Source organism: Anneissia japonica, unplaced genomic scaffold (assembly GCF_011630105.1).
Source record: "Anneissia japonica isolate Jap-2015-1 unplaced genomic scaffold, ASM1163010v1 scaffold1509_len713820_cov188, whole genome shotgun sequence".
In the NCBI taxonomy this organism is placed as follows: Eukaryota; Metazoa; Echinodermata; class Crinoidea; order Comatulida; family Comatulidae; genus Anneissia; species Anneissia japonica.
The window spans coordinates 431,041-452,703 of NW_022737632.1; the positions used below are offsets into that span (position 1 = coordinate 431,041).

At 33.3% G+C, this 21,663-nt stretch overlaps 2 protein-coding genes across 29 annotated transcripts in view; both read right to left on the reverse strand.

Moving 5' to 3' along the window:
• LOC117117389 (fibropellin-1-like) overlaps positions 1-399 on the reverse strand; it is an 18,562-nt gene extending 18,163 nt beyond the window's left edge. The window contains exon 1 of the mRNA XM_033261667.1: positions 327-399. Within this exon, the coding sequence (XP_033117558.1) occupies positions 327-399 (73 nt within the window). The remainder of the gene's footprint in view (positions 1-326) is intronic.
• A 313-nt stretch (positions 400-712) lies between these two features.
• Positions 713-21,663, reverse strand: part of LOC117117395 (G surface protein, allelic form 156-like) — a 71,624-nt gene continuing 50,673 nt past the window's right edge. For 24 of the 28 annotated variants that reach the window (XM_033261700.1, XM_033261690.1, XM_033261703.1 and 21 more), the window contains 36 exons: positions 20,489-20,611; positions 19,953-20,075; positions 19,606-19,728; positions 18,966-19,088; positions 18,573-18,695; positions 18,226-18,348; positions 17,587-17,709; positions 17,057-17,179; positions 16,168-16,290; positions 15,255-15,377; positions 14,677-14,799; positions 14,283-14,405; positions 13,709-13,831; positions 13,467-13,589; positions 13,058-13,180; positions 12,815-12,937; positions 12,404-12,526; positions 11,991-12,113; positions 11,748-11,870; positions 11,339-11,461; positions 11,096-11,218; positions 10,490-10,612; positions 10,082-10,204; positions 9,839-9,961; positions 9,300-9,422; positions 8,842-8,964; positions 8,601-8,723; positions 7,900-8,022; positions 7,567-7,689; positions 7,304-7,426; positions 5,622-5,744; positions 4,721-4,843; positions 4,286-4,414; positions 2,935-3,066; positions 1,733-1,867; positions 713-927 (listed from right to left, as the gene is read on the reverse strand). In XM_033261700.1, coding sequence (XP_033117591.1) covers positions 728-927; positions 1,733-1,867; positions 2,935-3,066; positions 4,286-4,414; positions 4,721-4,843; positions 5,622-5,744; positions 7,304-7,426; positions 7,567-7,689; positions 7,900-8,022; positions 8,601-8,723; positions 8,842-8,964; positions 9,300-9,422; positions 9,839-9,961; positions 10,082-10,204; positions 10,490-10,612; positions 11,096-11,218; positions 11,339-11,461; positions 11,748-11,870; positions 11,991-12,113; positions 12,404-12,526; positions 12,815-12,937; positions 13,058-13,180; positions 13,467-13,589; positions 13,709-13,831; positions 14,283-14,405; positions 14,677-14,799; positions 15,255-15,377; positions 16,168-16,290; positions 17,057-17,179; positions 17,587-17,709; positions 18,226-18,348; positions 18,573-18,695; positions 18,966-19,088; positions 19,606-19,728; positions 19,953-20,075; positions 20,489-20,611 — 4,532 coding nt within the window. In that variant the 3' untranslated portion in view covers positions 713-727. Of the gene's footprint in view, positions 928-1,732; positions 1,868-2,934; positions 3,067-4,285; positions 4,415-4,720; positions 4,844-5,621; positions 5,745-7,303; positions 7,427-7,566; positions 7,690-7,899; positions 8,023-8,600; positions 8,724-8,841; positions 8,965-9,299; positions 9,423-9,838; positions 9,962-10,081; positions 10,205-10,489; positions 10,613-11,095; positions 11,219-11,338; positions 11,462-11,747; positions 11,871-11,990; positions 12,114-12,403; positions 12,527-12,814; positions 12,938-13,057; positions 13,181-13,466; positions 13,590-13,708; positions 13,832-14,282; positions 14,406-14,676; positions 14,800-15,254; positions 15,378-15,476; positions 15,530-16,167; positions 16,291-17,056; positions 17,180-17,586; positions 17,710-18,225; positions 18,349-18,572; positions 18,696-18,965; positions 19,089-19,605; positions 19,729-19,952; positions 20,076-20,488; positions 20,612-21,663 lie in introns of all 28 variants that reach the window. The other 4 variants (XM_033261697.1, XM_033261693.1, XM_033261676.1 and 1 more) reach the window with 3 other exon arrangements.

Genomic DNA, 21,663 nt, shown 5'->3' on the forward strand with positions numbered 1-21,663 from the left:
TATATATATATTTCTATTTTTTCCTCCAATTTGTGACCACCTTCGGGACCTGAACATTTTGGGTGGTCTTGGGGTTTAGTCTCAACTTAAAGGGTTAGCTTGAAGAAAAAAGAAAACATTGATTTTTCGTTCTTTGAAAAAGTGTTTCCAAATTAGTGGGATCTCAGAATTAGAGGGCACTCTCAAATTGGAGAGTTCACTAAAGCCTGGCACTCACTGCGGCCGACGACAGATGCGAATTGATGAAGCGCGCAACGGATCGTTCTTTAATGATGATCCGTTAAGACTGTCACCAACAATGAGCAGACGGCGTAGCGTTGTCTAACGCTCATAGGGAATGGAGTTGTATTCGTCAACAACGCAGGGAGTGCCAGGCTCAATGTTTTGACATGAGGTCATGATGTAAGTCTGTAAAACATTCCAAATGATGTTTGATGCAACATTTTCCAATATCGCTATGTTCTTGCTATAATTGGTTTTACTTCTCTGTCAAAACAGCAATCCATGGCATATTAATTACAGATCTCCATCCAATTAAAGACCACTTTTGGGACCAGGATTACTATGGTTTTTAGCAGCTTTGGTCTCTAATTAGAATAATAAAGATAAAAGACATTTCAGACCACAGAAAATTGGTCTTTAATTGGAGGTGGTCTGCAATTAAAGGAGGTCCTTAGTTAGAGGGAGACTTGCATTTATTATATTTATATTATTTATTCAAAAACTTTTATTGAAGAATAATCATACCAGATGTTGCAGTAGTCAAAATTGTCTGGCAGTTGGGACCTGAGAAGCCTGACAGGCAAACACATGTGTACTGGTTAATATAAGGATTGAAGGAGCCAGTATCGCTGCGATAACTGTTGTAACAGGTACCTCCATTAGAACATGTCGTACTTGTACATGCATCATAGCTTGGTATAAATGCTGGAAATAATAATGAAGGAGTTATAATAATAACAATAATAAAAATAATGATTAGAGTAATAATAACAATAGCAATAATGATACTCAAAAGCTTGACTAAGAAAGCATTTTTTAAACAATGTCTTTAAATCTAAAGGATGGATGGATTACAATGAAACACATACACAGATCCTCATGAAGAGCAACCTAAAGCCCTGTTCAGACTATCAAATACATGCCTAAATATGGTCATGATCACATCACATTATGACCATATATAGGCACATCATGACTATATATGGGCATACAACAAACTATCAAATTTTATGTGCGTGAATTGCCCATATATGGGCATGATGATGTCGTATGTGGCAAAGACAAGCCAAACCAGTCACTCGTCGCAAATCATATTTTGGAGCTAATGGCCAAAACATGCTGGAATGTCGGAATTTTGGAAATGTATTTTATTGCACTAAACTAACCCTTAAATAACATGCTATACTGTTGTTTTCTTCATTTTCAATGTTAAAACAACAATTTTTAACGATTTGGTGATAGTTTCTGCCCAAGAAAAGCCTGAAATCGTAAACTTTAAAGGCTGATTTCTCAAATATTGTTCTTTACATAGCTGTATGTTTAAGCTCCTGTAACTTCATAACTAAATGTCGGATTTAAATGATTCTTTTAGCATTTTATAGCTCTAATGTTACTCTTTAACCCTGTATTAATAACTAATTATTGATTTTTGCGACTAGTGACTGGTTTAGCCTGTCTTTGTCACATATCATACCCATATATGGGCAGATCACAAGTATTTATCAGTTACCTGTTTGGCTTTGACAGTTGATGCCAAGGAAGCCTGTTGGACAAACACAGATGTAGAAGGTATCATCCATAGTCAGGCAGGAACCGCCATTCAAACATGGGAAGCTGTTACATGGATTTGGATTCACTGTCACCACTATTATAAAGAAAAAAAGGATATGATAAGCAGCCTAATAATAATCAATATTAAAGATATCCTGTTGGTCATAAAATACATATTTGGCGTATTCGACTGGTTCATTTCATTGACTACGATTTTTCGTTGAGTATTATTTTCATTCGACAAAAATTAACATAAACCAGAGTGCGTTAATCAGCGTTAAGTTATCCACGTGACCAAAACAAACATTGCCGATCGGTGAGCTTAGGAACAACACTTGCGTTAATATTATTTCGGTTAAATTTCAGAAAATAAAAATTATAATATTTACCCACATTGAAGTCACAAAATAATTGTAGGCTAACAGAATTCAAAAACTGGATGAAAATATCTTTTTTTATGAAAAACCCATACTGCCACAAACAGAAGCAATCTTGACTACGCAGCATGTATATCGCGGTAACTATGCATTTACAAGTTTTCCATTTGACTGGTCGTCTTCGTTAAGTAGGATTTCACCTCTGCGCAGGTGGGCATGGTTTAACAAAGAACGACCAATCGAACACGGCCATTGTATCTTTATTAGTCTGTTTGAAGACATGAAATGTTCTTTATTATAACACACCTAAATAGATCCCTGTCATTTGATTGGTGGATTTTGCATCATGTGACCTTGGTTATTTACCCCCATTTCGTCACTTGATCATTGAAATTCATTTTTTTCCATTCATTTTTTCCATGCACGGTGCCTACCTAATACAATCTATTCATTGGTTAAAAAGACACTGCACTGTTCCATTTAGAAAAATGGAAGATCTTTTTTAAAAATTATCAAATTACAAGAATCTACAAGAAAAAAAAAGATAGATTTTTTTCATTAAATATAAAATGAAAAAAATCTATTTTAGGTGCGTTATAAAACAAATAATGAATGTTATTTATTTGCGCAATGGAAAGAATACTTTCATTCTTTGAAAGATTGACTGTTCCATTCATTTCGGCTCTGCCTCGTCCAGTGGAACAGTCAATCTTTAAACTCATTAAAATATTCTTCCCATTGCGCTCATAAATATTCATTATTTGTATAATATTATAAAACTTACCTAATTGACAGTTAGTACCAGTCCATCCAGTTATACAATTACAGGTATAAGAAGTGCTGCCACAAATGCCATCATCAACACAAGTTCCTCCATTCAAGCATGGATTGATGGATGTACAAGCAGATTCAAGACCTGTACATATAATAAAACATATCAGATACAATATATATTTGGTAATATTTTAACCTATGAGTTATTAAACAGTTGATTATAAATACTTGGGGTTATCTGCCAACCCCATGAAAGTAATAATATATTCATCCAATCTGTTTATTGCTCATGTGCAATAAAATATTTTAAAAAGAAACTCTTTAAAAATTGCAAAAATTGTCAACAAGATCGACTGCTCACAGGTCTGTCCGTTAAACTGAAGTTACTTCTATTCAGCGTTTAACATTTTGGGTATGCGCCTTTCAGGCGAGGCTTTTTGTTGACACTGTTAAAACATGCTGAAATCATGGAGAAAATATAATATGGTACACAGGTACAAGTTATTATATTGGGTTTTTGGCAAGGGCTCATAATTGCCATTAATTACTACAACTAACAGGACACGTTCCAAAAATGGCACGGTCAGTTAACACTGTGTTGTAAGGAACGGAAGGAACATTCTAAGATATTTGAAAACTGTTTGACAAAAAAAAAAGACAGGAATATTTAAATAATTAGAATGTTCATTTGTACAAAATTAAAATGTTTTAAAATAAAATAAAAAAAATAAAATACCAAGACGTGATTTAAACTCATGATATTTGGTTCCATAAAACACATTGTTAAATGTCCGGGCCATCCATGCGACGTGTCCTATTAGTTGTAATGGCAGTATGTACAGTCCTTGCTGAAATCCCTGTTCTGTTTTGTAGGTGTATTGGGCACTCTGGGATCCAACTTAAAAAAAGGGCCATGAATGTCGGAAGTCCCCTCTAGTTTATGCATACAGAATTTCCTGCACGTCCGTTCAAAATTGGCGCTGCTGGATGCTTTCAAAGTTCTGGTAACAACAACACCAAAAACAGCAGTGAACTCCTTGAGTCCGCCGCCATGCGGACCCAACATTAGAACTTCTTCTTCCAGATTAGTGCAAACTTAATTTTGAAGGCTATAGCACTTTGGTGGTATGTGGTGGTGTGAGCGAGATTAATTTTTGCCAAGGGCCCCCTTAAAACACCAATCAGAAGTGATGTTGGTAGTGCTGGGATGATCAGAAGGTTCTATTTTTGTTGTAGGGGTGTTCTTAAAGCGACAATGACAATTAGTTGGTTTATTCATTTAAGAATTCACAAAATAGACTTGAAATATTCCTTTACCTTATATTTAAAAAAATTGAGGGTGCAATAATTGTGGTACTTACGTTGTTGACAGTTGGTTCCCGTGTAACAAGAAGTACATGTACAAGTGTATGTACTACATCCAGTGATGACGTTACCAGAAGTACAGGCCCCTCCATTCTGACATGGGCTTCCATCACAACCATTGAGAGCTACACAAACAAAAGCATTTCAATATTATACAACATTTATAATTAAGCTTTATATCATCTAATTAGAAAATCTGTTAACAAAATTAATTACAATTATTATTACAAAACTCAAAAAGTGATGTTGTCGGTGTATGAATGAGATGCTTACCTGGATGAACCGATATATATGCCAGTTTCCTTTTAGGAACTTACCTCTAAATATAATGACCTATGGTGTATATAATGCAACAATGTTATGTAACAGGCCTCAAAAATATTGGTTCATTCAGGTAGTACAGTATTCACAAAATAGACCTAGAGACTTACGAATAGAACAGAAAGCACCGGAAAAGCATCCTGAACATTGGCAAGTGTAGGCAGTGCAGCTACCACCAGTTGCAACACACTGGGCCCCATTCTGGCAAACATTGTTAGTACATGCCGTTAAAGCTGGGGAAAAAAAAAACAATGTCAAAGTATATATCTGTGTATATCTTCTCAACACCAAACTGCTGATAATGCCAAAAGTAAATGCCAAAAATAATGACCATAGTTTATAGTTAAGTGCCAATTTAATCCAAAAAATTATTATCATAATTCATAGTTCATAATTTTTTTCCAAAAAAAAAATAAAATGAGAAAATAGCCAACATACTTCAGATAGGAACATAAAGACTACAAACATTGTTATGATAGCAATGGCTGCACAATGCAGTAACCAATGTTGGCGGCCTTACTCTCACAGCCAGCTCACTGACGGTAGGAAGCTTTCGATTTGCGCAAGACGCAACGCTTGAACGGAATCACTCATGTGCGACCATCCTACCGAGCGTCCTACTTTCTATGCATACATAGATTTGGTCAAATTGTGTCCTAGGATAAATGCGACGAGGAGAACTTAACGTTCTGGCATGCGCGAGGACTTTTAGTGACGTCATTACGTTCTACGTCTTACCGTTGTCGTGCAATCGAAAAGCTCCTTATTACTAAAGTTTGTTAAGCTGGGCACTAACTGCGGCCGACAGGCGAATGTGATTCTATGTAGAACACAATGCCACGATGTGAGCGCAATGGATATGGTCGATATGTTCGGGCTGCCACCGACAATCAGCAGACAGCATCACATGGCCTAACGCTGAGAGGGAGCGGAGTTGGATTTGTCAACCGATGGTTGTATGATGCAGTGCGTGCCCGGCTTAAGACATAGTAGAGAAATGCAAATTCTTACATGTTTCGCAAAATTGGCCAGTGAAACACAATGGGCAGCTACAAGAGTAGGTGATACATCCACTGCCTACAGTTTGACACACGGCTCCATTCATACACTGGTGGTTATCACATGCAGAAACAGCTAAAGATTAGAAATACAGCATCACAAATTAATTTTTTCAATTAATAAAAGAACAAAATATCATACTATTTTTAACAGTAACATGTTAATGTGTACTTCTGTACTGTGTTAATAATAAAAGTTGCTATAGTTTTAAGCTCTGTTTACAATATCAAATTTTCTTTGTGAAAAAAATTGTTGCACGCCCATATAAAGTCATGATGTGCCTATTTATGGTCATGATGTGATGTCATCATGACCATATTTAGGCATGTTACATGTCTTTGTCAAATAAAATTTGATAGTGTGGACAGGAGTTAAAGCAAACAACAGCAGACAGTACTAAACAAAATCTACACATGCAAACTTTAAATCCCCATTCCCGGCAAAATTTCACTGAAAGAGATTTAAAAAAAAAAATAATGCATATGCATTACTCTATTTATTACAAACAATGGAAAAATATTGGCATAAATTTTAGTTTTCCGCAAAAGAATTTAAAAAATGAGAAATACAGACTATTTCTCATAGGAGATTACCATTTTCTCAATGAATTCTTTGTTATTAGGCAAATTCAGAGGTTGTAGATCACATCCGCTGGAATGCTCTCGCTTATATGTATACTTTATAGTCAATCAAGTGCATCCTCTCTAATTTTACATTTTTTTTCATGTTTAAAAATGTCTAAGTTCAGTTGAATTAGCAATTTCGTATTACATTTATAAATCTTTATAACATATATAAAAATCAGATTTTTCTTAACTGAAATCTTGCTGGGAATGGGGAGTGATAAATGCTTTCAAAAAGTATTTTAAATGTTGCTAATTTAAACAAGGTATTTAAGGTTATAAATGCTTTTTAAGAGCATTTTGACTATTCTCAAAAATTAACATGCAAGGATGGATGTAAGATGATAAATGCTGTTTAATACATAAACCAAGCAAATTTATGATGTTTAAATTTTCCAACAACCACCTAATCAGAACAGTGGTGGCTCCAGAAATTTGCAACGGTGGGCCAACTAAAACTTCGATAAAGGTACCGGAAAAAAAAAAAATTCCTGGTAGGGTTCAAGGGGAGTGTTTTTATGGCTTAGTATGGCCAGAAATTGTGCTTTTAGACCACAATATTAGGGATTGGCAATCAAAATAATGTTTTGGATAGGCCAGTTAACATTGTTGGCCAGACAGGTCATGGCATCAGACGATGGGGTCTAAGCCTATCTGACGAAGGCTGGGGAATTTCCCTTCCTCCTGCTGGTGCCACTGAATCAAGGAGAAGAGTTAAGAATATTTTAAATTTTTTAAACAAATCAAGAAGAAAGAGAAGAAAGAGGATGTTTTGTCTTCTGAACCACCAATCAATGAAAAAAACTAAGGATGTTATGATTTTCAACAGATGGTGGCAACGGGATTAGGAGGCAACGGGCCGGGTGGCAAAAGGTTGGGTGGCAAGAGGCCTGGTGGCAAGGAGCCTAGGGTGGCAAATGGCTGGGTGGCAAAAGGAGGGGTGGCAATAGGCCGGGTGGAAAAAGGCCAGGTTAGCTTAAGACACAAATCAACATTGATACAGACACTTACATGTTTGACAGAATTGTCCAGTAAAGCATGATGGACAGGTACATGTGTATGCTGTACAGGAACCAGAAACCTGGACACAGCCAGCTCCATTCTGACAAGCATTGTTGGAACAAGCATTGAGCACTACGGGTTAAAATTTCATAGCATGTTATCAATTGAATATAAATTGTACAATATTTTATTTAAATTGTGTTAACTTGGTGAAGCTATTTGTTGTGAAAGTATTAATTAGGACAAAATGTGTGCTTTCACAAGTGACTTACATGTTTCACAGAATTGTCCAGTATAGCAATTCGAGCAGGAACATGTGTAAGATGTACAGGAACCTGCATTTTGCACACAGCCACCTCCATTCTGACAGGCATTGTTTGTACAAGCATTCAATACTGTTAAAGAAATATATTTCATTTATTATTTCATTGGAGATGCTTCTTGTACAGGTAACCAAACCAATTGTTGATTCATGAATGCATTCATTCGTTCATAATTGTACAATGTACAATCAAAAACATAACCACCACTGTTAAATAAGTTATGTTTTAATTCTATTATGATCAAAAATTCCAGTATTTGATTATTTTGGGTAATGAACTCACAAGTTTCACAGAATTGTCCAGTGTAGCATGTTGGGCACGAACATGTGTATGCTGTACAGGAACCAGAAACCTGGACACAGCCAGCTCCATTCTGACAAACATGGTTGTCACAAGCATTCAACACTGTAAAAGAATATAGAAGAAAAAAAATGAATGAGGGTACCGTACAATCAGCATTAGCCTTGTTTACATGGCAAGAGATCACCGCGTTAATATAGGTGTTAAGTGGCCGTGAAAAAGGAGTTAGTAACTCCGCATAACAGATCAGTAACCGCGATGATCTACAAAGTTACATCCGCATCGCATCGGTGTTAACAGATATCATTGGCGTGATATTTAGGCAAATTAGCTGTTGTTTGTCGCTGTTGATAAACAGCATAAATACAATTATTATTATATGAAAATTTATGTTTTTTTGACAAAGGCTTTCAAAACCAGTAGGAATGCGAGCATGTTTCTTTTAGGTCAGTTCTAATCACATGACTTCCCGGTACAACCGATATGGCGAATTGGAATCAATGTTTTTTTTCCTATTATTTAGGAATGTTCCCGTTATAAAAAATTAGCAATAAATGGTTTACATCTAGGTAAGTATAAAAAATGATTGAAATTGAATTATAACATATATATAGTAAAAATGTTCTTATTCTCCCTCGTAGACACAAAGAATGTTCAAATAAGGGGTAAAAACAGAAACTTACATGTTTGACAGAATTGTCCAGTGTAGCATGATGGACAAGTACATGTGTAAGCTGTACAGGAACCAGAAACCTGGACACAGCCAGCTCCATTTTGACAAGCGTTGTTGTTACAGGCATTTAATACTGACACATAAAGAAAAACATATGATAGTATGAACAAGACAGACTAAAAAAGAAATGCAGTACACTTAAGTTCAATAAAAAAAAATCTTAATCGGGATATTTGTACATGAAAACTCACAAGTTTCACAGAATTGTCCAGTATAGCAATTCGGGCAGGAACATGTGTATGCTGTACAGGAACCAGAAACCTGGACACAAGCACCTCCATTCTGGCAAGCATTGTTGGAACAAGCATTCAACACTGATATTCAAGAGTGAAATAAAATTGAAAAAGCTGGATTAAAGAAACCAACATAAGTCTTATTTTCAGGATGCGTAATTTATTTCATATATTGGTATTGGTGATACAAGCACTCTACACTAAAAATCATAGAATTAACTAAAAATCTTTAGACCTCTAAATACTTGTGCAATGTATGTCTCTGATGTTGAAAGAATCAAAGAAAATTTTATAATCGACAGAATTTTAATATTTAAATTCATAATAATTTTTATCAGAAACATAACCACCACTGCTTTCACATAATCACATAATCTAAAGTGAAAAATGTGTACGAAAACAACTATAAAACTCACATGTTTCACAGAATTGTCCAGTGTAGCAATTTGGACAGGAACATGTGTATGCTGTACAGGAACCAGAAACCTGGACACAGCCAGCTCCATTTTGACAAGCGTTGTTGTTACATGCATTCAACACTGATACAAAAAAAAATTATAATTTTATTGTATGACACCACTATTTGAGAATATTCTAATTAATGATATTGATAGAAATATTATATTAAAATTAATATTACTTTATTGTCCACTTTTTACTACAAAAAATTGAAATTGTTCTTTTTTGATAAGAATATTAATAATAAAAACAATAATAATAATAATAATAATAATAGTAAATGTTCATATTAGTTAAAATTATGGTCTATAGTATCTATACTATGAAAACTCACAGAGCATGGTGGTTAAATGCTTTCAATACTGATACATAAAGTAGAAACACTGAAGGTAGCATGGAGAAGACAGAAACAACAAATACTATGTAGTAGGTTCACGTTTAAAAATCAAAAAACCTAATGCAAAAGATATGTATGAAAAATACTATGAAAACTCACATGTTTCACAGAATTGTCCAGTATAGCAATTTGGACAGGAACATGTGTATGCTGTACAGGAACCTGAAACCTGGACACAGCCAGCTCCATTCTGACAAGCGTTGTTGTTACAAGCATTCATTACTGACACATAAAGAAATATTTATGATAACATGAACAAGACAGACTGAAAAAGACAGTACATTTAATTTTAAGCTCACATAAATAAATCTGAATCAAGATATTTGTACTATGAAAACTCACATGTTTCACAGAATTGTCCAGTGTAGCAATTTGGACAGGAACATGTGTATGCTGTACAGGAACCAGAAACTTGGACACAGCCAGCTCCATTCTGACAAGCGTTGTTGTTACAAGCATTTAACACTGATAAAAAAAACAAGTAAAACATATCAAACACATTTTTGAAAAGAATCAAAACATGTATGATAAAAATGATTTTGACAAGTTTGACAGAACTGCTTAACGATGAAGGAAGGTTAGAAATGTGTATGGAATCAGAAATCTGAAAAAAAGCATGGTTGTCACATGCATCCAAGTAGAAACATTGAAGGTAACATGGACAAGACAGAAACAACATACAATATAATACAGTAGGTTATGTTTACAATATCAAAAAATATATATACGGAGAATACTATGAAAACTCACAAGTTTCACAGAATTGTCCAGTGTAGCAATTTGGACAGGAACATGTGTAAGCTGTACAGGAACCAGAAACCTGGACACAGCCAGCTCCATTCTGACAAGCGTTGTTGTTACAAGCATTCAATACTGACACATAAAGAAAAATTTATGATAAAATGAACAAGACACACTGAAAAAGACAGTACATTTAATTTTAAGCTCACATAAATAAATCTGAATCAAGATATTTGTACTATGAAAACTCACATGTTTCACAGAATTGTCCAGTATAGCAACTGTCTCTTATACACATCTAGATGTGTATAAGAGACAGGCATTTAACACTGATAAAAAAAACAAGTAAAACATATCAAACACATTTTTGAAAAGAATCAAAACATGTATGATAAAAATGATTTTGACAAGTTTGACAGAACTGCTTAACGATGAAGGAAGGTTAGAAATGTGTATGGAATCAGAAATCTGAAAAAAAAGCATGGTTGTCACATGCATCCAAGTAGAAACATTGAAGGTAACATGGACAAGACAGAAACAACATACAATATAATACAGTAGGTTATGTTTACAATATCAAAAAATATATATACGGAGAATACTATGAAAACTCACAAGTTTCACAGAATTGTCCAGTGTAGCAATTTGGACAGGAACATGTGTAAGCTGTACAGGAACCAGAAACCTGGACACAGCCAGCTCCATTCTGACAAGCGTTGTTGTTACAAGCATTCAATACTGACACATAAAGAAAAATTTATGACAAAATGAACAAGACACACTGAAAAAGACAGTACATTTAATTTTAAGCTCACATAAATAAATCTGAATCAAGATATTTGTACTATGAAAACTCACATGTTTCACAGAATTGTCCAGTATAGCAATTTGGACAGGAACATGTGTATGCTGTACAGGAACCTGAAACCTGGACACAGCCAGCTCCATTCTGACAAGCGTTGTTGTTACAAGCATTTAACACTGATAAAAAAAACAAGTAAAACATATCAAACACATTTTTGAAAAGAATCAAAACATGTATGATAAAAATGATTTTGACAAGTTTGACAGAACTGCTTAACAATGAAGGAAGGTTAGAAATGTGTATGGAATCAGAAATCTGAAAACAAGCATGGTTGTCACATGCATCCAAGTAGAAACCTTGAAGGTAAAATGGACAAGACAGAAACAACATACAATATAATACAGTAGGTTATGTTTACAATATCAAAAAAATATATGTACGGAGAATACTATGAAAACTCACAAGTTTCACAGAATTGTCCAGTGTAGCAATTTGGACAGGAACATGTGTAAGCTGTACAGGAACCAGAAACCTGAACACAGGCAGCTCCATTCTGACAGGCATTGTTGTTACAAGCATTCAATACTGATACATAAAGAAAAATTTATGATAAAATGAACAAGACACACTGAAAAAGACAGTACATTTAATTTTAAGCTCACATAAATAAATCTGAATCAAGATATTTGTACTATGAAAACTCACATGTTTCACAGAATTGTCCAGTATAGCAATTTGGACAGGAACATGTGTATGCTGTACAGGAACCTGAAACCTGGACACAGCCAGCTCCATTCTGACAAGCATTGTTGTCACAAGCATTCAACACTGATAAAAAAAAAAAACAAGTAAAACATATCACAAACATTTTTTAAATGAATCAAAACATGTATGATAAAAATGATTTTGACAAGTTTGACAGAACTGCTTAACGATGAAGGAAGGTTAGAAATAAGTATGGAATCAGAAATCTGAAAACAAGCATGGTTGTCACATGCATCCAAGTAGGAACATTGAAGGTAACATGGACAAGACAGAAACAACATACAATATAATACAGTAGGTTATGTTTACAATATCAAAAGAATATATGTACGGAGAATACTATGAAAACTCACAAGTTTCACAGAATTGTCCAGTGTAGCAATTTGGACAGGAACATGTGTAAGCTGTACAGGAACCTGAAACCTGGACACAGCCAGCTCCATTCTGACAAGCGTTGTTGTTACAAGCATTTAACACTGATAAAAAAAACAAGTAAAACATATCAAAAACACATTTTTGAAAAGAATCAAAACATGTATGATAAAAATGATTTTGACAAGTTTGACAGAACTGCTTAACGATGAAGGAAGGTTAGAAATGTGTATGGAATCAGAAATCTGAAAACAAGCATGGTTGTCACATGCTTCCAAGTAGAAACATTGAAGGTAACATGGACAAGACAGAAACAACATACAACATAATACAGTAGGTTATGTTTACAATATAAAAAAAATATATGTACGGAGAATACTATGAAAACTCACAAGTTTCACAGAATTGTCCAGTGTAGCAATTTGGACAGGAACATGTGTAAGCTGTACAGGAACCAGAAACCTGGACACAGCCAGCTCCATTCTGACAAGCGTTGTTGTTACAAGCATTCAATACTGATACATAAAGAAAAATTTATGATAACATAAACAAGACAGACTGAAAAATACAGTACATTTAATTTTAAGCTCACATAAATAAATCTGAATCAAGATATTTGTACTATGAAAACTCACATGTTTCACAGAATTGTCCAGTATAGCAATTTGGACAGGAACATGTGTAAGCTGTACAGGAACCAGAAACCTGGACACAGCCAGCTCCATTCTGACAAGCGTTGTTGTTACAAGCATTTAACACTGATAAAAAAAACAAGTAAAACATATCAAACACATTTTTGAAAAGAATCAAAACATGTATGATAAAAATGATTTTGACAAGTTTGACAGAACTGCTTAACGATGAAGGAAGGTTAGAAATGTGTATGGAATCAGAAATCTGAAAACAAGCATGGTTGTCACATGCATCCAAGTAGAAACATTGAAGGTAACATGGACAAGACAGAAACCACATACAATATAATACAGTAGGTTATGTTTACAATATCAAAAAAATATATGTACGGAGAATACTATGAAAACTCACAAGTTTCACAGAATTGTCCAGTGTAGCAATTTGGACAGGAACATGTGTAAGCTGTACAGGAACCAGAAACCTGGACACAGGCAGCTCCATTCTGACAAGCGTTGTTGTTACAAGCATTTAATACTGATACATAAAGAAAAATTTATGATAACATGAACAAGACAGACTGAAAAATACAGTACGTTTAATTTTAGCTCACATAAATAAATCTGAATCAAGATATTTGTACTATGAAAACTCACATGTTTCACAGAATTGTCCAGTATAGCAATTTGGACAGGAACATGTGTATGCTGTACAGGAACCTGAAACCTGGACACAGCCAGCTCCATTCTGACAAGCATTGTTGTCACAAGCATTCAACACTGATAAAAAAAACATGCAAAACATATCAAACACATTTTTGAAAAGAATCAAAACATGTTTGATAAAAAACTGCTTAACGATGAAGGAAGGTTAGAAATGTGTATGGAATCAGAAATCTGAACAAGCATGGTTGTCACAAGCATTCAACACTGATATAAAAACAAGCAAAACATATCAAACAAAAATTTTAAAAGAACCAAGAAATGTTTCACAGAACTGTTTAATGATAAAGTAAGGAAGAACATGTGTGTGGAAACAGAAACCTGAAAACAAGCACCTCAATTCTCAGAAACAAGGTTGTTACATGCATCCAATACTGATACATAAAGTAGAAACACTGAAGGTAATATAGACAAGACAGAACCAACATATAATATGCAGTAGGTTTATGTTTAAAATATCTAAGAATCTGAGATAAAGATATGTATGAAAAATACTACGAAAACTCACAAGTTTCACAGAATTGTCCAGTGTAGCAATTTGGACAGGAACATGTGTAAGCTGTACAGGAACCAGAAACCTGGACACAGGCAGCTCCATTCTGACAGGCATTGTTGTTACAAGCATTCAATACTGATATAAAGAAAAATGTAGGATAACATGAGTAATACAAAACTAAAAAAATACAGTACATATATGTTCGATAAATAAAATCTAAATCAAAATAGAAACCTGGACACAGGCAGCTCCATTCTGACAAGCGTTGTTGTTACAAGCATTTAATACTGATACATAAAGAAAAATTTATGATAACATGAACAAGACAGACTGAAAAATACAGTACATTTAATTTTAGCTCACATAAATAAATCTGAATCAAGATATTTGTACTATGAAAACTCACATGTTTCACAGAATTGTCCAGTATAGCAATTTGGACAGGAACATGTGTATGCTGTACAGGAACCTGAAACCTGGACACAGCCAGCTCCATTCTGACAAGCATTGTTGTCACAAGCATTCAACACTGATAAAAAAAACATGCAAAACATATCAAACACATTTTTGAAAAGAATCAAAACATGTTTGATAAAAAACTGCTTAACGATGAAGGAAGGTTAGAAATGTGTATGGAATCAGAAATCTGAAAACAAGCATGGTTGTCACAAGCATTCAACACTGATATAAAAACAAGCAAAACATATCAAACAAAAATTTTAAAAGAACCAAGAAATGTTTCACAGAACTGTTTAATGATAAAGTAAGGGAGAACATGTGTGTGGAAACAGAAACCTGAAAACAAGCACCTCAATTCTCAGAAACAAGGTTGTTACATGCATCCAATACTGATACATAAAGTAGAAACACTGAAGGTAATATAGACAAGACAGAACCAACATATAATATGCAGTAGGTTTATGTTTAAAATATCTAAGAATCTGAGATAAAGATATGTATGAAAAATACTACGAAAAAACTCACAAGTTTCACAGAATTGTCCAGTGTAGCAATTTGGACAGGAACATGTGTAAGCTGTACAGGAACCAGAAACCTGGACACAGGCAGCTCCATTCTGACAGGCATTGTTGTTACAAGCATTCAATACTGATATAAAGAAAAATGTAGGATAACATGAGTAATACAAAACTAAAAAAATACAGTACATATATGTTCGATAAATAAAATCTAAATCAAAATAGAAACCTGGACACAGGCAGCTCCATTCTGACAAGCATTGTTGTCACAAGCATTTAACACTGATAAAAAACAAGCAAAATATATCAAACCTAAGCAACACATATTTGATAAGAGTTAAAAAATATATTATACAAATGATTTTGACAAGTTTCACAAAACTGCGCAATGTAAAGAACATGTGTGGAACCAGAAACCAAGCACCTCAATTCTCAAAGCATGGTTGTTACACACATGCATCCAATACTGATACATAAAGTTGAAATACTAAAGATAAAATTAACAAAAAAAAGTAATGCATATTATACAGTAGTTTTATGTTTGGGCAGGAACATGTGTAGGCTGTACAAGAACCAGAAACCTGGACACAGGCAGCTCCATTCTGACAGGCATTGTTGTTACATGCATTTAACACTGATATTTTAAAAAAACATCATAATTCTATTGTTTGACACCAATATCCGAGCATATTCCAATTAATTATATTGATAGGAATAACAATAGTAAAAGTAATATTAACTTACCTTAGAAATTCATCCGTTTTAACAATAATAATTAATGTTGATAATAAATAAAATAATGATCTAGGTGCATAAATTTATTTCATCAGTTATTGGTACAAATACTCAAAAAATACAGTCAATTCTTAAGGATAGTAGTTAGTAGTCAATAATGTTAAAATTTAAAATATAGAACTCACAAGTTTCACAGAATTGTCCAGTGTAGCATGATGGACAGGTACATGTGTATGCTGTACAGGAACCAGCAACCTGGACACAAGTTGCTCCATTCTGACAGGCATTGGTGCTGCAAGCATTTAACACTGATATAAAGAAAAAGTAAACCATGTAATGACTAATATGTAAACTGTACAGGAACCAGAAACCTGGATACAAGGACTGGCATGCATGATTATCAACAATATACTGATATATAAAAACACAAACATATTAAATAGTAATTAGAAATATTTTGAAACCAAAATTAATACGTGTCAAAAGTAAAATACTATGACATGTAAAAAGCAAAAAAAACTATTTTGCATAGGATATATAAAGCTGGGCAATCACTGCGTCGAACGACGGTCATATTACCGTCGCACAACGAATCCACCTAAGCTTCCGGAGAGCGATAGACGTTGTAACGCCGTCTGCTGATCCTCAATCCGTTGGTTCCGCGCCGTCACATGGGTTCGTCTTCGCTTTGACGTCACATCGCCGTTGCGCACAGTGAGTACCCAGCTTAAGGTATGAGGTTTGCCATCCCAATACCACCATTAGTGACCAAAAAATGAACAAAAAATTTTCTTTTCCTTTATATTTTTATTTTCATTATTGTAAGTTTTAAATTAATGGGCCATTTACTGAAATTGACTTGCTTTTGTAAAAGTTAGGAATAAAGACTTACTGCTTCTCTGTACTAAAGTATACAATACTGCTACATTCTTATACTAATTATTCAGTTTAATAATTAGCAACAGTACACTGACAAACCTCATATAACAGGCTATGTTATGTTACAGATGTATTATACACTAAGCTATCAGAGAAAGAAAGAGAGAGAGAGAGAGAAACACATTAACATCTTACAAGTTTCACAGAATTGTCCAGTGTAGCAATTTGGGCAGGAACATGTGTATGCTGTACAGGAACCAGAAACCTGGACACAGGCAGCGCCATTCTGACAAGCATTGTTGTTACAAGCATTCAACACTGGAATGAAGTTATACACAATGTTATTGATTTAATATAAATCATTTAAAAACAATAAATATAATTAATTTAAAAAAATACTTAGCTAAAGCTCAACAATTCTAAAATTTTAAATGTTCTTACTTTGACCACTGAAAAATAAAATATTCCAATAGCAGTAGAGCTCAATTTGTTAAAATCAGTGGTAACCATTTTATTACATTTGTCTCTTCTTTTAAAACAAAGAAGTGTAAATAAAGACAACTCCATTCTGACAGGCATGGTTGTTACAAGCATTTAACACTGAGATAAATACAAGTAAAACATATCAACAAATATTTTAATAGTCAAGAAATGTATGAAACAAATAATATAACAAGTTACACAGAACTGAAAATTATGATTTGTACTATACTATGAAAACTTACATGTTTCACAGAATTGTCCAGTATAGCAATTTGGACAGGAACATGTGTATGCTGTACAGGAACCAGAAACCTGGACACAAGCAGCTCCATTCTGACAAGCGTTGTTGTTACAAGCATTTAATACTGATATAAAAAGTAGAAAGACAACAAAATTAAACAGAACATGTCCTAACAAAACAGCTCCAATCTGACACAAATATTAAACACTGACACATACACATAACATTCAACAAGCAATTTTGCTACAAAAACTCAATAATAAATATACATAAAACTTGGGCTAAAAAATTAAGTTATACATTCATAACTTTGATAAAGACTGCTGAAAATAATTTCAGACTTTCATTATTAGATAATTTGTGAAGTATTTTAATATTTTGTCCATGCAAAATATTAGATAAAATTTGAAACATATTTTCAAAAAAAAAATGTAGCTTTTTACAAAATTGTCCAGTTCAAAAAAATTAAACAACTTCTTTTATAAAATATACAGGAACCAGAAACCTAGATATGCTTTAGTTACATACCAGAAAGTAAGATAAGAAAAGTAAAATCCAAATCTAAGAAATATTAACTACACAGAATACGGATTATGCTTGTAATTATTATATTATTACACATTAATCAGTAGAAACTTACATGTTTCACAGAAAGTTCCAGTGTAGCAAGATGGACAGGTACATGTGTATGCTGTACAGGAACCAGAAACCTGGACACAAGCAGCAGAATTCTGACAAGCATTGTTGTCACAAGCATTTAGCACTAACATAACAAGATAAGTAGAATGAAAGGTCTATGAGAAACTACATAAATAAGTTCCCAAGTCGAATTCCATAACTATCATTACCCAAAATTCATTGATCGATTGAAAACAGTTATTCCACAAGCTTGCACCAGGTACAGTTGGTAGAGATGTAACAATTTCAAATTTCTAATTTGTATGAATAACATCATATTCTACATCATTAAAATAGCTAAACACTCACAAGTTTCACAGAATTGTCCAGTATAGCAATTTGGACAGGAACATGTGTATGCTGTACAGGAACCAGCAACCTGAACACAGCCAGCTCCATTCTGACAGGCATTGGTGCTGCAAGCATTTAACACTGATATAAAGAAAAAGTAAACCATGTAATGACTAATATGTAAACTGTACAGGAACCAGAAACCTGGATACAAGGACTGGCATGCATGATTATCAACAATATACTGATATATAAAAACACAAACATATTAAATAGTAATTAGAAATATTTTGAAACCAAAATTAATACGTGTCAAAAGTAAAATACTATGACATGTAAAAAGCAAAAAAAACTATTTTGCATAGGATATATAAAGCTGGGCAATCACTGATCTATACTATGAAAACTTACATGTTTCACAAAATTGTCCAGTATAGCAATTTGGACAGGAACATGTGTATGCTGTACAGGAACCAGAAATCTGGACACAAGCAGCTCCATTCTGACAAGCGTTGTTGTTACAAGCATTCAATACTGATATAAAAAGTAGAAAGACAACAAAATTAAACAGAACATGTCCTAACAAAACAGCTCCAATCTGAAACAAATATTAAACACTGACACATACACATAACATTCAACAAGCAATTTTGCTACAAAAACTCAATAATAAATATACATAAAACTTGGGCTAAAAAATTAAGTTAAACATTCATAACTTTGATAAAGACTGCTGAAAATAATTTCAGACTTTCATTATTAGATAATTTGTGAAGTATTTTAATATTTTGTCCATGCAACATATTATATAAAATTTCAAACATATTTTCAGGGAAAAAAAATGTAGCTTTTTACAGAATTGTCCAGTTCAAAAAAATTAAACAAATTATTTATAAAATATACAGGAACCAGACACCTAGATATACTTTAGCTACATACCAGAAAGTAAGCCAAGAAAAGTAAAATCCAAATCTAAGAAATATTAACTACACAGAATATGGATTATGCTTGTAATTATTACATTATTACACATTAATCAGTAGAAACTTACATGTTTCACAGAAAGTTCCAGTGTAGCAAGATGGACAGGTACATGTGTATGCTGTACAGGAACCAGAAACCTGGACACAAGCAGCAGAATTCTGACAAGCATTGTTGTCACAAGCATTTAGCACTAACATAAAAAGATAAGTAAAATGAAAGGTCTATGAGAAACTAAATAAATAAGTACCCAAGTAGAATTCCATAACTATCATTACCCAAAATCCATTGATTGATTGAAAACAGTTATTCCACAAGCTTGCACCAGGTACAGTTGGTAGAGACGTAACAATTTCAAATTTCTAATTTGTATGAATAACATCATATTCTACATCATTAAAATAGCTAAACACTCACAAGTTTCACAGAATTGTCCAGTATAGCAATTTGGACAGGAACATGTGTATGCTGTACAGGAACCAGAAACCTGGACACAGCCAGCTCCATTCTGACAAGCATGGTTGTTGCACGCATTTAACACTGGAATAAAGTTATACACAATGTTATTGATTTAATATAAATCATTTAAAAACAATAAATATTATATTGATTTAAAAAAATACTTAGCTAAAGCTCAACAATTCTAAAATTTTAAATATTCTTACTTTGACCACTGAAAAATAAAATATTCCAATAGCAGTGGAGCTCAATTTGTTAAAATCAGTGGTAACCATTTTATCAAATTTGTCTCTTCTTTTAAAACAAAGAAGTGTAAATAAAGACAACTCCATTTTGACAGGCATGGTTGTAATAAGCATTTAACACTGAGATAAATACAAGTAAAACATATCAACAAATATTTTAATAGTCAAGAAATGTATGAAACAAATAATATAACAAGGTACACAGAACTAAAAATTATAATTTGTACTATCTATACTATGAAAACTTACATGTTTCACAGAATTGTCCAGTATAGCAATTTGGACAGGAACATGTGTATGCTGTACAGGAACCAGAAACCTGGACACAAGCAGCTCCATTCTGACAGGCATTGTTGGAGCAAGCATTCAACACTGATATAAAAAGTAGAAAGGCAACAAAATTAAACACAACATGTCCTAACAAAACAGCTCCCATCTGAAACAAATATTAAACACTGACACATACACATAACATTCAACAAGCAATTTTGCTTCAAAAACTCAATAATAAATATACATAAAACTTGGGCTATAGAATTAAGTTAAACATTCATAACTTTGATATAGACTGCTGAAAATAATTTCAGACTTTCATTATTAGATAATTTGTGAAGTATTTTAATATTTTGTCATGTAACATATTATATAAAATTTGAAACATATTTTCAGAAAAAAAATGTAGCTTTTTACAGAATTGTCCAGTTCAAAAAAATTAAACAACTTATTTATAAAATATACAGGAACCAGAAACCTAGATATACTTTAGCTACATACCAGACAGTAAGCCAAGAAAAGTAAAATCCAAATCTAAGAAATATTAACTACACAGAATACGGATTATGCTTGTAATTATTATATTATTACACATTAATAAGTAGAAACTTACATGTTTCACAGAAAGTTCCAGTGTAGCAAGATGGACAAGTACATGTGTATGCTGTACAGGAACCAGAAACCTGGACACAAGCAGCAGAATTCTGACAAGCATTGTTGTCACAAGCATTTAGCACTAACATAAAAAGATAAGTAGAATGAAAGGTCTATGAGAAACTACATAAATAAGTTCCCAAGTCGAATTCCATAACAATCATTACCCAAAAACGACTGATTGATTGATTGATTGATTGACAAACAGTTATTCCACAAGCTTGCACCAGATACAGTTGGTAGACACTTAACAATTTCAAATGTTTAATTTGTATGAAGTTTTACAGAATTGTCCAGTGTATGAGTTATAAAGCATTCTACATAATTATTTTACGAAAATCACATATCAGTCATGGTACACATAATATCGAACTATACTAATGTTAGGGAAAAATACTCCTACTATAGTACTACTATATAAATATATATATATATTTGAATAATATTTTATAATATTTATATAATATATATATATATATATATATATATATATATAT